At 48.3% G+C, this 15360-nt stretch overlaps 1 protein-coding gene across 2 annotated transcripts in view; it reads right to left on the reverse strand.

Moving 5' to 3' along the window:
- Positions 1-1811: 1811 nt before the first annotated feature.
- Positions 1812-15360, reverse strand: part of PAPSS2 (3'-phosphoadenosine 5'-phosphosulfate synthase 2) — a 73813-nt gene continuing 60264 nt past the window's right edge. For both annotated transcript variants that reach the window (XM_078434128.2, XM_078434129.2), the window contains exons 9-12: positions 7841-7976; positions 5739-6007; positions 4194-4423; positions 1812-3702 (exon numbers count right to left, since the gene is read on the reverse strand). In XM_078434128.2, the coding sequence (XP_078290254.1) occupies positions 3561-3702; positions 4194-4423; positions 5739-6007; positions 7841-7976 (777 nt within the window). In that variant the 3' untranslated portion in view covers positions 1812-3560. The remainder of the gene's footprint in view (positions 3703-4193; positions 4424-5738; positions 6008-7840; positions 7977-15360) is intronic.

Below are 15360 nucleotides of genomic sequence, written 5' to 3' on the forward strand. Positions count from 1 at the left end.
TTGCACAACCCAAAAACATTCATATAAAAATGATTACAATACTGTAATATAATGCAAAATAGTAAAGAAAATACAAAGAAAAATAACCTGTACTTACCTAGTTTTACCTTTGAAAACCTTCGTGGCTGGTATGAGGGAGACAGAAGAGAGGAGGGTTATTGTGTAGGACAGCTTTCACTATCACCAACGGAATCACTGCTATCTGTCGACTCAAAGGAATCTTTTTCTGCACGGGGCCATTGTATACGCTCACGTGGATGCTGACCACAGTGCAGAATTAATAAACTCTTGTCATAGACTGTATTTCATGTAACTGGCAATAAGGCAGCAGGGGAAACGGTCTGTATCTGTAGGCAGCCTGGCCTAGAATGAAGCAAACTATTCCTAAGCTCACTCTTGTCTGGAAAAGCAAAGGACTGTCCACAGGTGCTTTGAAGGGACAGAAAATACACCAGTGCCAGTTGTGGGCACCTTCCAACGTTCTGAAAAATCACTGATTTCTGCCAAACACTGTGGCCTGAGACCGAGCATCTGAACATGGGAGATGATCACCTACAATCCCAGAGAGAGAGAGAGAGAGAACTGGCTCAGTTGTGATCATGTGACGTTCGGTGTCACAAACTCCTCATATCACAAGACATTGCTCATTTGTAAAGGTAAAATTTATTAGAAATGTTTGCTCGTTGGGGCACCTGCGTGGCTCAGTTGGTTAAGCATAGGACTTCAGCTCAGGTCGTGATCTCCCAGTTCTTGGGTTTGAGCCTCACATCGGGCTCTGTGCTGACAGCTGAGAGCCCGGAGCCTTCTTCAGATCCTGTGTCTCCCTCTCTCTCTGCCCCTCCACCATTCATGCTCTGCCTCTCTCTCTCTCCGTCTCTCAAAAATAAGTAAACAGAAAAGAAGAAAAGGAAGGGAAAGAAAGAGAAAGAAGAAAAGGAAGGAAAGAGAGAAGAAAAAAGATGAAAAAAAGGAAGAAAGAAAAATGTTTGCTCGTCTTGCAGAACACTCAGAACAAGTTACTCACAATCCAAGGTTTTACTGTATTTGGAAGTTCTGCCATTATCTGACTGAATGACTTACATACGCCTTTCCAGGATTTTTTCCCCCTGCCCTGTACATTCTGGCGTCCTCCATGGGCACCTCTTGTATCTCCGTGTCCTTAACACATTTCCTGCCCTACTATGTGCTGCTAATTGCCACTAGGAACGAGTGATCAGGCTCTGGACAGGAAGAGGGAGGGACAAAGAGTGGCAGCCTCCAGCGGCTCTTACACCAGCGTTTACACCAGCGTTTACACCAGCGTTCTACGAAGTGAGGATCCGCAGCCAAATTTGCCCCCAGCCTTTGGGACAGAAGGGAGGCAGCCAGGGAGGGGAAAGCCCAAAGTACCAGGTGCTTGGAGGCCACTGAAAGCAGGGGTGGAAACAGGTGCCCTTTCTCGAGTGGCTCCCGTTGGAAAAGGTGCTGGAGTGGATGAGGTGAATACGAAGCAGCAAAAAGACCGCTCCCCACCCTGCTGGGGGGACTGCCTGCGGGCACTTGGAGAAAAGGAAGCAAGTTAGCAAGAAAAGGGTCAGATCCTCCTGCAGTGACATCCTGAGGGGAGTCCCTAAGCTACCAAGTCACCCCTGAACACATGAGGAGCCGTTCACACGTACAGCACGGTTTATAAAGCGACTCGAACAAGGAAAGACAGCCTAATTGCAGTGTAAGGGTTGCTGCTGTCCATCTCCAATTATGAAAGTCACACAGCTCTCAGCACTCATGGGGCCAACCCCCACTCAGCGTCACAGGCAGAAAAGACTCCGCTTCCATTCTGAGAACTTTATTAAAACAAAAACAAGCATTGCTTGTCCATGGAAACAGTCATTTGCACTATGGTGGTACTAAGAGCAGAAAAGCAATTTTAAATATATTTTTTAAAATCACAAAATGTATCAGTTAAGGCACTACATCCTCCCGTCTCATGTTTTCAATAAATACGCTGTTGTTTTAAAAAGGCAGCAATGAGTACCTCTGATGATTAAATCAATGCAGGCACTATTCTCGTAAAGGCAGTTACGTTTTGCTGTGGCCACTGTATGTGATTTATTCTCAAAAGAGCTTTCATTAGCGAAGATTAGCATTTAAAAAAACAACTGAGAATATGAAAAAAAAAAAAAATCACAGTTTTCTCTTTCCAGTTTTAAGTCTCTCCCAGAGAGACCCAAGTACACAAGGTACCGTTTCTTCATATATTCTTTGGCAACAAGGAATTATGCATAAAGTACAAAAGATCACCTCCCAAGAAGTAAAGCCATTGGAGGTTAGGTGTCGGCACAGCATAAGTCTTTGGAAAAGTATGTGGGGTTTTTTGGGCTTTTTGGCGTTTTGATTTTTTTTGCAGCCGTAAACTACAAAACTGGTGAGAAAACTTTGGACCTTCTGGCATCCAAGAAGTCTGCTTCGCGGGTGCCCTGGTGCAGGGAGCTTGGCCAAACCGACGGGCGTATGTGCAGTGCACACAGAGCACCAGACAGGGAATCAAGTGGCGGCGTGCCCATTCGGGCCCCCCGTCCTCCCAGTCCTTCCTAAATGATACCAGTGGTGATTTTTCTGGCAGCCTCAGCAGCTCACGGAGCATATGCTATGCATCGCCTAGTGTGGTCCTCTGTGAGACCACAGGGTTGGAGGCCACGTTTTCTGTGGTCTCTTCCCATCCCAGCAGCTGGCTAGTCTAATGGTGTGAACTGGTTTTCGTTGCAGCTGCAGCCGACAAGTGCCGCCTCACCCAGGACACAATGACCACAGCAAAGAGGAGGGAAATTAACCTGCCACAACAATGGCAGATGGTTGGAGCCTCGGGTGCAAATCTTTTGGTCAAAGCACACTCCACTCTCCAACTGAAAATCACCCTTTAACTGGACTTCGATTACTCACACAAGGGCGCTAAGACTTCTTTATGAGACAACGTAACTTTCTCGGCAGAACGAGGTTGCATAGATCCGAGATTAAATCCGCATTTTCACACATTTGGGGTCTCCAGGCAGGTGAGCACCTAAAAGTTTGGGCAGCGAGGTTGTACGAGGGGTGACATAGGGGCAAGGATCTTATGCGAGCCACCCCTCACTTAGGGTGAGGATTGTTTCCCCCGCCTTAGGTCAGTCGTACAGAAGAGGTTGCTCACCTGGTTTATTTTACTACCGTGACATTGGGCGAGTGCAGGTTGGCAAGACTTACGCCGGAAAACACGCTTTTACCTTCTGGTGAGGAAACTAGGCACACGGTCAAAGCATCAAGAAATCCAGGACCTGCCTAATCAGATGCAGAAGAGAATACAACTAATTTCATTCTGAAATCATAACAGCATTGCTGTCACTGCTAAGATGTGGTCTTCAGTGTGACTTTCTTTTATATATTATTGAAGTTGACTTTAAATTATAGACACAATTTTTAACCTTGTCATAAAACACGAAAAATCAGTCACTGAGAAGCAATCATATGCCAAGCATCTAATCACAAAAATAGAAAAGGGAATCCAAGAGCACTTCAAGAAGAAACTTCTGGAACCGGAGGGCAATTTAGTTGTTCTTCTCCAGGGACCGGTAATAATCCGTCAGGACTTTCCATGCTTTGGGGGCCATGAAGCCATCCGGGGGATTCTCCCCTTCCCGGGCCAGCTTCCTCATCCGGGTCCCTGAGATGAAGTCGAATTCGTTGTGCCTGTCACAGGACAGCAACACAGAACTCAGCGTGGGTGAGGCACATCGAACCTAAAGATGCCCGCGGTAGGTGAGGGGGTGTTTAGACCCTGTTTTTTTCTGTAAAATGCTGCACTTTCTGGAATGGGTGATTCACTAGGTCTTCAGTAAAGGAATGTGCACAAGAAAGGGCGACTGATAGCAGGTATGCATTCGACATTTCCCGTGTACCTGCTCTGTCTTCTGCTGCCCCGCCTGCGTCCGTGAGCTCTGAGCTCAGGGGAGACATGCTGAAAGCGAGCTATGGACGGACCCTCTACTGACATACCAGGCGGCCATGCTACGACTTTACGGGGACACACAATGTGTAAGACCGGTCTTGGCCTTCAAGGGACTCTCATTCCTGCTAGGAGAAGGTGGAGAAGCACTGGAGAGCTTGCATGGGGCCCAAGCTTTGCCGCCTCTTTCTGGTTGAGCAGATGTTGATGAACGCCTCCTCCTCTGGAAACCTACCTTGCTGGATCGTAGAAGTCCATGGCTTTTTTGGCTTTGTTGTAGGCAGCCACTCGGAATGGAATGATTTCCACAGAGGTCAGGCCGGGGGCCATGCTCAAGACCTTGCCCCCATGAGTGGGTTCATATAGGTCTTTCTTGGTCTCAGGGTGAGGCATTCCGGCAGGGTCCCGGCCCACGATGTAGAAGTTGGCCCCTGCAATCATCCGGGACCTACAGTGCCACTGGACCTAGGAGACATCACAGGAGGGAGATGCTGGTCACCACTGGCCAACTCTTGGGTCCCTGTTTACAGAGATGCCTTTATTCTGCTGTAAAAGTAATTCAGTGACAGGATCACCTAATAGGTGCAGAAGTCCATGGGGTATCTAAGACCCCAAGCTCTTCTTCATGCTTGTTTACATGAGGTAGGAGCTTTAGACCCGAGTCCCCCCTGCCTGACCCCCCAGCTTCCTGGAACCTGAGGTTATATTTCCTAATCGCTCTCTCTAAACAGGCAGGTGAGCCAGGAGAATGGGGACCTTACTGTTCTACAGAACCATGTGAATCTTACTTTCCAGACCCTCCCTATTCAGAATAAATCACAGTTTAAAGGAAATTACAAATTCCAACATCTTTGATTATCTGATTGCCAATAATGAGCTGATTATACACAGACATCGATTCTAGTTTGACACAAATATTGGGATTTCAAAATGAACTGCCCTCTCTAAAGCTCAGATAGAAATATGGAGGGTGGAGAAGAGAGCCAGAGACCAGGTACTTTGATCTGGTTGAAGAGAATTTACTAAACTCGGTTTGGGGCATTCCAAACAGTTGTGACCCTCGCAGTTCATCATACTTCCTGCAAACGTGTTCAAACCCGCTACAGTGGTGGTCCAGGAGGACAAAGAAAGTCTGTTTGACAGGCTCTCTGTGTTATGATCAAAGGGGACACTGAGCTTTTAGTGGGGCTTTCTAATGGAGCTCACAGGGCCTGTGTGGTGACTCAGTGACTAGACTTTGGAAATTGAATATTAGGTTCAATACAGTTTGCCCAATACCACCCCAGTTAAGCTGCATTCTCCTTATCTGCACACCAACCTCCGTGTTCTCAGAGGCAGTGCGTAACAGACTCGACTTGGTGTTTCTAGCATTTTTACAGAAATGAAATGGAAACCTAATGAAGTTGGATAAAGAAGAGAGACCAGGGGGCACCTGAGTGGCTCAGTTGGTTAAGCATCCAACTTCGGCTCAGGTCATGATCTCACGGTTTGGCGAGTTCGGGCCCCGTGTGGGACTCTGTACTGACAGCTCAGAGCCTGGAGCCTGCTTCGGATTCTGTCTCCCTCTCTCTCTGCCCCTCCCCCGCTCATTCTCATTCTCTCTCTCTCTCTCTCTCTCAAAAATAAAACATTTTAAAAAAATTAAAAAAAAAACAGACACAGCAGAAGACTCCAGAATCTGCTCATGAGGGAAAAGGATCCCAGAGACTCATTCACTCCTCTTAAGTCAAGTCTGAGCCCACATTTCTGAGGCCCACAGCCCAGCCTGGAGACAGCTCACCTCCGTGGGGCCGGCATACAACATCGGGGACGGGAAGATGGCCACGATGGTTGACTTGGGGTCCAGGACACCTTCCTCGAGCACAGCTGCGTGCTGCTTCATCCGCCAGTCCAAGGGCACATCGTCGTCCTTGGTCCAGCCACCCAGAGGGTGCAGCAGGAGCACGGGGTGCTTGTAACCCCGCTCCAGGAGTCGGCGGCGGGTGTCCTGCATCAGCAGAGCGTGGCCGTTGTGGACGGGGTTGCGCAGCTGGAAGGCAAACACCGCATCTGGGAAAGGAGAGGAGGAAGGCGAGGTGAAGGAAGTGCACGCTGTCACTCATCCGCAAGAACAAGAGGAAATGCAGGGGAGCTCCCCTCTGCTTGCAAGAATCGTTTAGTAAAGCCAGATAGAACTTTGATTTTAAAAGAAAGGAAACACAGCTATGTCTAAGGCACAGAGCATTTGCTATGCCCATCAGCTTTGAAAAATCAACAGGAGGGGCGCCTGGGTGGCTCAGTCGGTTGAGCGTCCGACTTTGGCTCAAGTCATGATCTCACAGTCCAGGAGTCTGAGCTCTGCGTCGGGCTCTGCGCTGACAGCTCAGAGCCTGGAGCCTGCTTCGGATTCGGTGTCTCCCTCTCTCTCTGCTCCTCCCCAACTCATGCTCTGTCTCTCTCTCTCTCAAAACTAAATACAACATTAAAAAAAACAAAACAAAACAGCATCCAGAGACTCCACCTGGGGCTTCAGGACTCTTACTCCAAAGGTGCCCACAGTGCCAGACCGCATCCACAGGGCGGGGACACACAGGCAGGAAGCCCTAGAGGGAGAGCCTGACTCGGAAATGAAGACATCTGTGGCCAGGGCCTTTGCAGCCAAGCACGGCTCAGACCAGAGCTGGTGCTGGTCAGTCCTCAGTTTACCCTTTGCTCCTGTCTCTCACGTCCCCAGCACAAGAACCATGACCAGCACCTTCTGGGGCCTGGGAAAAGTTTCAATAATCTAAAAACGTAAAAAAAATATTTCACCTTCAACTGTCAAAAAAAAAAAAAAAATCTCCAAAACTCCTCCACTTAATAATGGGCTCCTGGGGCATCTGGGTGGCTCAGTTGGTTGAACGTCTGACTCTTGATTTCAGCTCAGGTCACCATCTCACGGTTTGTGGGTTCGAGCCCTGCGTCAGGGCTCTGTGCTGACAGCTCGGAGCCTGCTTGGGACTCTCTCTCTCCCTCTCTCTCTCTCTCCCTCCCTGGCTCACTCTTTGTCTCAAAATAAATAAATGAAACTTAAAAAAAAAATAATGGACCCCCGAGAGGCTTAATTTTTCCTTCTAGTTATGAAAGAAATATCCATTATGGAAAATTTGGGAAATACAGAAAAGCCCAAGATAGGATATAGAAACTACCTAAAATCCTATCATGATTTTTTTCTCTCTCTTTTTCAAAATACGTAAAATGAAAATCTTCCTGCCCATTGGTCCCTGTCCCCAAGAAGCAGCCGCTGTCACCTGCGGTTTGGCACATACTCTGCACAGACCTTGGCTTATATACAGTTATTTAACTTAAGAACAGTTATTTTATTTTGTTTTCCAGAACTCTGCTCTGCATGTTATTCTGCAGTTTGCGGTTTTGCTTAATAAATACAGCCGGGGTGTTTTTCTGTGTCCATGCATATCGTTAACGGGCTGCAACTATTCCAGTATATGGATATACGTCAACCTTATACGCTCATTCCAGTCTGTGTCAATACAAATGCTCATGGAGGCTTCCAGCTTTTGAAAACTATAAACATGCCGGGGCATCTGGGTGACTCAGTCGGTCAATTAAGCGTCAGACTCTTGGTGTTGGCTCCGCTCCTGATCTCAAAGTTTGTGAGTTCGAGCCCTGCATCAGGCTCTGCACCGAGCTTGGAGCCTGCTTGCGATTTTGTCCCTCCCTCCCTCTCTCTGCCCCTCCCCTGCTTGCTCGCTCTCTAGCTCTCTCTCTCTCTCTCAAACTTAAAACCATTAAAAAAAAATTTTTTTTAACTATAAACCTGCCGATTCCTGGTATCTTTAATTGTGTAACGGGAGGGTGGCGACGAGTGTTAACAGACGCACCCACTCGAGCCAGCCTACTCACCAGCATTCATTTCTTTACATTTCTGCTTGAGCTCCAGAGGTGTCAGGCGGTACTGGTCCAGCCCATCGTTCCACCTGATTCTCTCCAGCACCTGCAGGTCTCCACCAACCAGCCAATCCCCGCTCTCCATCACCATCTAGAACAGACCGTTAGCAAAGGTGTTGGAGATTAGATCAGCTTCTGTTTTACCTGGAAAAAAAAAAATGTTCTCCTTCCGAACCGATCTCAGGTTCCTGTTGAAGAACCACCTTCAGTTCTTAAGCATTTCTAGCGCAGCCTTGCTCAAACTATGTGGTCTCTCAACCCCTTTATGCTTTTCAGAATCACTGAGGACCCCCCAAAGAGCTTTTGTTTTTGTGGCTCTTGCCTATCGTATTTTCCGTATTAGAAATTAAAAGTGGGAAATTTTAAAAATATTTTTTAATTTGCTTAAGATTAATATAAACCTACTGTATAGTAATATAAATAACTTTATTTTTAGTTAAAAATAAATGTTTTCCAAGAAAGAAGAGAGAGAAATGCATTGCTTTACATGTTTGCAAATCTCTTTAATGTCTGACTTAATAGAAGGCAGTGAAGGGGGCCTTAGTGGCTCAGTTAAGCGTCTGGGTCTTGATTTTGGCTCAGTTCATGATCTCAACAGTTGTGAGTTCAAGCGTCTCATTGAGCTCCATGCTGAGTGTGGAGCCTGCTTGAGATTGTCTCTGCCTCTGTCTCTGCCTTTCCCTCCCTCCCTCACTCTCAAAGTTTAAAAAAAAAAGAAACTCTTGGTTCACTGAGTTTGTCAGTTTCTCAGATGTCGACATATTTCAGTTTAGGATGTAAAAAAAATTGATATTTGATATCAATATCAATATTAATATCTATATACTTGCCATTAATATCAATATTTGATATTTATTAACATCATCAATTTTTTAAGTGTTGGGAAGATGCCAGACCCACTGTGGCAAATAAAAGCTTTCCAGCATTTTTTCATTTGAAAGCTCAGTTTGAGATCATTGGCAACCAACACCCTCCATCGTTTTCCTTGAAGTGACACGTTCACTGTTTTGTTTTTGTTTTTGTTTTTAAATATCCGCCAAATAACCAAGTCTGAGTAGCCATAGTTTGTCAGTCATCTAAGCAAAAACCGCATTTCCTGGAAAAGTGGCTGGTTTTGCTCACGGCTCAGGTGCCCGAGTCTCTGACTGAGACAACCGTTGTGTATCCGTGGCGTGTGACAAAAGCACTTTCGTGTGCACTGCCCGTCTCCTGACACAAACTTTTTTTTTTAACGTTTTTTATCTTTGAGAGAGACAGAACGCAAGCAGGGGAGGGAGAGAGAGAGGGAGACACAGAATCCAAAGCAGGCTCCAGGCTCTGAGCTGTCAGCACAGAGCCCAACGCAGGACTCAAACTCATGAACCGTGAGATCATGACTTGAGCCTAAGTTGGATGCCTGGTGATAGACTATTAAAAGGACATGATCAAGTGTCCAGATTCTGTAATTGTTTTTACAGCTTCATCAAGAACATTCTTGGGATGCATGGGTGGCTCAGTCGGTTAAGCGTCGACTTCGGCTCAGGTCATGGTCTCACATTTCATGAGTTCGAGCCCCACATCGGGCTCTGACAGCTCGGAGCCTGAGCCTACTTCTGTGTCTTCCTCTCTCTTCTGCCCCGCCCCGTCTTGTGCTCTCTCTCTCTCAAAAATAAACATTAAAAAAAAGATAAAAGAACTTTCTCGACTGAGGCTGGCACTGCCTTGCCTGCAAGTGTGTGTGGTGAGGGGCACAACCACCCGAGTGCGGCCGGCTGTCCCTGTCCCGAGTCTGAGGAGCCGGCAATCTTATTCGCCACTGCTGTTGTACCTCAGTGCTGACGTCAGCACGGTGCAGATGGCAAATAATGTCTCAGGAGTATGAACAGTTTTGAGACTGGGGTTCTGGGGAAAGGTCTTGGGGACCCCCAGTGTTCTGTGAGCCACTCTCCGAGGACCACTGCCGGTACATTCCTAATACAACCTCATGTATCTTTAGACTGTTTTCAATAAGGACCCAGAATAGAGAAGCTGGGGGAAAAAAAAAAAATCAGGCAAGTTGTTTTCTACCAATTAATTAATTATTGCTAAGCACACTTACTAAGGAAACTCTCCAAAGGAGCATCTTTCTTAGTTATCTCTAATTTGGAAACAAAAGAAAATGTCCAAAGAGCAGCAGTATGTAGCCAAATCCACACCCAAGGCTAAGCACAGACTAATTAGCTAAAATCTTGTTTTTCTCAAATAATCTTTGAGAAGGGTGCCAAGGCCACTGGATGGTAAGAGAGCAGTCTCTGGCAAATGGTGCTGAGAAAACTGGATATCCACAGATAAAAGAATAGAGTTAGAGCCTTATTTTATACCCTGTAAAAACAATTAATTCAAAATGGATTAAAGTCCTAAATGTAAGATCTGAAACTCTAAAACTCCTAGAAGTGAACAGAGGAGAAGTTTCATGACCTTGGACATGGCAATGGTTTCTTGGATAGGACACCAAAAAGCACAGGCAACAAAACAAAAATAGACATGGGACTACTTGAAGCTTTAAAACTTGTGTGCCTCAAAGAACACAATCAACGGAGTGAAAAGGCAACCTAAGAATGGGAGAAAATATTTGCAAGTCATCTAATGGGGGCTAATGTTCCAAATATATTTTTAAAAAGTCCTACAACTCAACAACAAAAGATTAAATAATCTGCTTTTTTAAATGGGTGAAAGACTTGAATGGACATTTCTCCAGAGATGATCTACAGATGGCCAACGGGATAGGAAAAGGTGCTCAGCATCACTCCTCATCAGAAAAATGCAAGCCTGACCCCTGTTAGGATGACTACTGGCAAGAGCAGAAAATGTCAAGTGTTGGCAAGGATGTGGAGAAATCAGAATGTTTGTGCCCTGTGGGTGCGATTGTAAACTGGTGCAGCTGCTGTGGAAAACACTGTGGAATTTCTTCAAAAAATTAGAACATATAACTACCATACGATCCACCGATCCGACTTCTGGGCATATAGCCAAAAGAATGGAAAGCAAGATCTTGAAGAGATTTGCACGCCCGTGTTCATAAAAACACTATTCACAAAAGCCAAGAGGTAGAACCTGTCCAAGGACCCAACAACAGATGAATGGGTAAACCGTGACTTGCACATACAGACAACAGTATTATTTAGCCTTAAGAACGAAGAACAGGGGCGCCTGGGTGGCGCAGTCGGTTGGGCGTCCAACTTCAGCCAGGTCACGATCTCGCGGTCCGTGAGTTCGAGCCCCGCGTCAGGCTCTGGGCTGATGGCTCAGAGCCTGGAGCCTGTTTCCGATTCTGTGTCTCCCTCTCTCTCTGCCCCTCCCCCGTTCATGCTCTGTCTCTCTCTGTCCCAAAAATAAATAAATGTTGAAAAAAAAAAAAAAAAAAAAGAACGAAGAACAGCCTGTCCCAGGCTACAGCGTGAAGATATTACACTAAATGAAATAAAAGCACTCACAGAAAAGATTAATAATGTATCATCCCTCCTAGGAGAGGCATCTAAAACGAGTCAAATTCATAGAAACAGCAAATAGGAGGGCTTCTACCTGGGAGGGGGAGGGAAGTTGTTGTTTGATGGGTATAGATTTTCAGATTTGCCAAACAAACGTTCTGGCCCTTCCTTCCACAACAAAGTAAATAGACTTAACACTCCTGAATGGTACGCTCAAAAATGCTACAGATGGTAAATGTTAGGTTATATGCTTTGGGCATAGATAAATGGATAGATTAGGACCTGTTTTTTTACTCACTGAGGATTTCACTGCGGTTACTAGTAATACCCTCACTTGGCAAAGTCTCAGTTGAAAAGGTGACTTTGGGAAAGGGTGAGTGAGGGACAGGAAATGGAGACCTATAGGAAACACTCTGTGCACCGTGTCTCACACTATCAATGACCCCACTCTTCCCCTCTGTGGTTGTGCCCCTTTCTGTCAGGGCAAAGAAGCCTCGGGGCGGGGGGGGAGGGGGGGTGGCAGGCGCACTTGGTCTACATCTCCAAGGTCTAGGTCATGACCTGTGCACATGGGACTCCAGAATTCCCTGCGTAAGGAGCCTCGAGCTGGCTCCCAGGAGTCAGAGCGCTTCACCCCTCTGCCCCCGCCTGTCTTTCCAGGGTGGACCCTGCCAGGGCAGCACTGGTTCTGGAGACTGGCCAAGTGAAGGGAGTTTTCCAGGGGTGTGGGTGCAGCTTGGACACCCAGCCCAGGGCGCCCTCATGGTGTGGGACAAGGCCAAGCATAGAAGAGGAAGGAGGGTTCCTTGCAGGCCAGGAGTCAACTCTTCACACGGCACCGTGTTCTAGTGCAGAATCAAGAAGCATACCTTGGAATCTGACCTTCCGGGTTATTCTCAAGGCATAGCTGTCAGAGAAGAAGGATGGGACACATTGTTTCTGGCGGTTCGTGAGTTAGATATGTGACCTTCAGATGCAGTATGTTGGCCTTGCCCCGGGCCCCACAAATGTTAGGGGTGAGCCTGGCGTTGAGGAGCGGCCATAGGAACGAAAAGGAAGAACAAGCCAGTGTGGGATGGAGGGAGGAAAGGCCAGCGCTCCCCTCATGGGAGGGAAGACACCCTCGGGCCTGACAGGACACATGGGTGTCACCCATGTCACCCACTTGGTGACATCCAACTGGGTCATAAGGTGCACCTTAGACTCACACAGTGCTGTGTGTCAGTTATATCTCAATAAGGCTGGGGAGAGAAGAAAAACACGACCTTTGTTTTGTCATAAACCTAAATACGCCCCATATAATGCTGTGATGTGATCAGTTACAACCTACAACCTTGTTAAAGCAAGGGTCTCAGTTGCTGAGATGGACGTTATGGAAAGTCCAACTTCTCCATCAGTTAATGATCTCATAACCCTTCCACTGATCAAATTCCACGACTGCTCTCGTGCTGTCCAAGGACAATATGGCCACCTGTGATGACAGCTGAGGAGAGGGCTCAGGAGTAGCGAGATAAAGCTGATGGAAGACAAAGCGCTGAGCTGGAAGACGCCAAGGCACCCAGGGTGTGCATACCCCTGGTTCACATCCCCTGTTGTGGCTGGACGTTGGAGCTTATAATGATTTGCATTCCATCGGGGCTCAACATCTGGGAAACTGGGATACAGCCGTGGCTCTCAAAAGAGGGCGATTTTGCCCCTCCTGGTGACATTTGACAATATCTGAAGACAATTTTGATTGTCATGATGGGGGCAGGGAAGGGTGTGCTATTGGCATCTAATGCGCTGAGGCCAGAAACATGCTACTACATACCCAGCACGGCACGAGACAGTCCCCACAGCAAAGAATCACCCGGTCCCAACGTCAACAGTGCTGGCGTTGAGAAACTCTGGGTACAGAGGGTGATTTTCAAGGGTTTGGGTCCGTGGCCCCCTTTCTAAACTCGGTGCCGAGAAAAGTCACTTAATAAGATATTGTCAGATATCCTTACCTGTTCATTTACTTTCTCTTCATTGCCCGAGTCAGGCTACAGATAAAATTTTGAAAGACGTGAACACCCCAAATCCCTAGGAGTGCAGTAACTCATTCTGGACGCTAGGGGTCCACCCTATACCATTCTGCTGGTGAAGGCAACATGGAACCAACCTGGTTCACAAACCAGGCCTGTGTCTATCTGAAAAGCAGTGCTGACACTATGCTTTGGGCGTTTTTGAGACGGGGAGGGCGCAAAGGGCATCTCTCTCCCCAGGGTGGTCCAACGCGCCCCAGAACTGAGACTCCGCTACCAGGCTGGGAGGTTCAGTGGCTCTGCCCAATCGCCCAGCCCCCACCTGCTTCAAGCCTCCTGCCAAAAGCGGGCAAAGGAACGCAGCTGGAGTTTGCAGACCTGCGCACACGGAGAGCAGGGAGGAACGGGCTCGGGGGGAATCGAACAGGGTAGCGAAAGGGGAGCTGGGCCAGGCAACAGAAATGCAGAGAAGGAGAACAGGGTCCGGAGATCTGCGTCAAGAGGCAGAGACAACCCAGGCGGTGCACGTGGAGAGCATATATCCATTTCTGTGCTCTTCTGTCCACATCAGAGAGGCCTGGGGCCGCAAGGAAGTCAGAGGGGATGGAGGGAACGGGGCCTTCATGCCTCATTTGCAGACGGGAGAAGAGGCAGAGCTCAAGTGCACACAGCCGTCTCCCAGATGGCAGGACAGGGCACCCAGGACCCCCAGGACCCCTCCAAACCCACTGTTCCTGCCACTGCACCTGCTGTCCCGCATGGGCACTGCCTTCGGAGGGACCTATGCTCAGGCTCCGCGCGGTCAGCCCTTCCAGCGGCCCAGCCCTGGCACTGCTGGGGGCTGACCAAGAGGTGGCAGGAGACTAAGAAGTGACAAAACAGTGGGGCCGGTGGGGCAGGACAAGGGCAAGGTGAACGGCCCCACACGCGGTAGAACAGAGAAGTGAGCAAGTTCAAGTGATACATGGAAGGAGCATCGCCAGGACCCGATGGCGGAACGAAGCAGGGAGGAGAAAGAAGCAAGGCGGACGTCCAGGATTTGGATGTGGACCGCCGTTGGGGAGCAGGGCTGGGGAGGCGTTGGGCGTGTGGGTGTCGAGTGCTTGCGGGAAACCGCTCCAAAGAATTCTCTTAACGCCATGGTTCCCGACCTTCCCGGACTCACCCTGGCACCCAGACCCGGCCAAGTACACCAGGGTCTGTGAGGGTGGGAGCTTGTGAGGCTCCCCAGGGGATGCCGTGGACCTAACGGACCACATGCTGTATGTTGCAGACCTCGGGATGCAGACCCTCTCTCACTGCTACGCCTCATCGGGAAGCCGCGCCCCAAGCGGTTGGTTTCTACGTCCGTAAATGGGATTAATGATTCCTCGGAGCTTCACGAGAGTAATCACTGCGCAAAATAATCAGGGCATGGAAGCATGCTGGGAGCAGGCTGGGAGGCAGCAACACGGCTCCTCTGGGGTTTAGTTCCGCAACTTTCACCTGCTCTCGTGACCTCACCTGATGTCGTGTCACATGGTTCAGTGAGCAACTCGATGAGGGGGGGACTAGGGTGGAGGGTCAGGGCGGTGTCCGTGGGGAACTGAGGAAGCAGACCATTTCCGTGGTGGCCGACCATTCACACAAATATCACTCCCAGGGCCAAGTGCAAATACAAGGCCCACGGTTACTTTTGGAAGGGGTGACTTTTGCAAGTTTGGGGTTGAAAAGAAAAATAACACCTTTTAGCGTTACTGTAAATTTTGAGGTGCTAAAAACAAAGGTGCAACGAGAAGAGCCCCTTCCCCCCATAAATCCCATGTGTTGTGTGTCTGGTAAACACCGAGTGTAGAATCACCGTGAGTGGCTTCCTCTGTCTCGTTCTCCATGGCCCATTTCTCGCCATTAGCTCACTGGGAATGTTTACAGAGTCCCCCCTGATGTTCTAACAGAAGGGCCACTGACTGTATTACCAAGACCACAGGTCATGCCTGCTTCTAAGAAATTCTGAGCTCCGGGGCACCTGGGTGGTTCAGTTGAT

Source organism: Panthera onca, chromosome D2 (genome assembly GCF_046562875.1).
Source record: "Panthera onca isolate mPanOnc1 chromosome D2, mPanOnc1 haplotype 2, whole genome shotgun sequence".
In the NCBI taxonomy this organism is placed as follows: Eukaryota; Metazoa; Chordata; class Mammalia; order Carnivora; family Felidae; genus Panthera; species Panthera onca.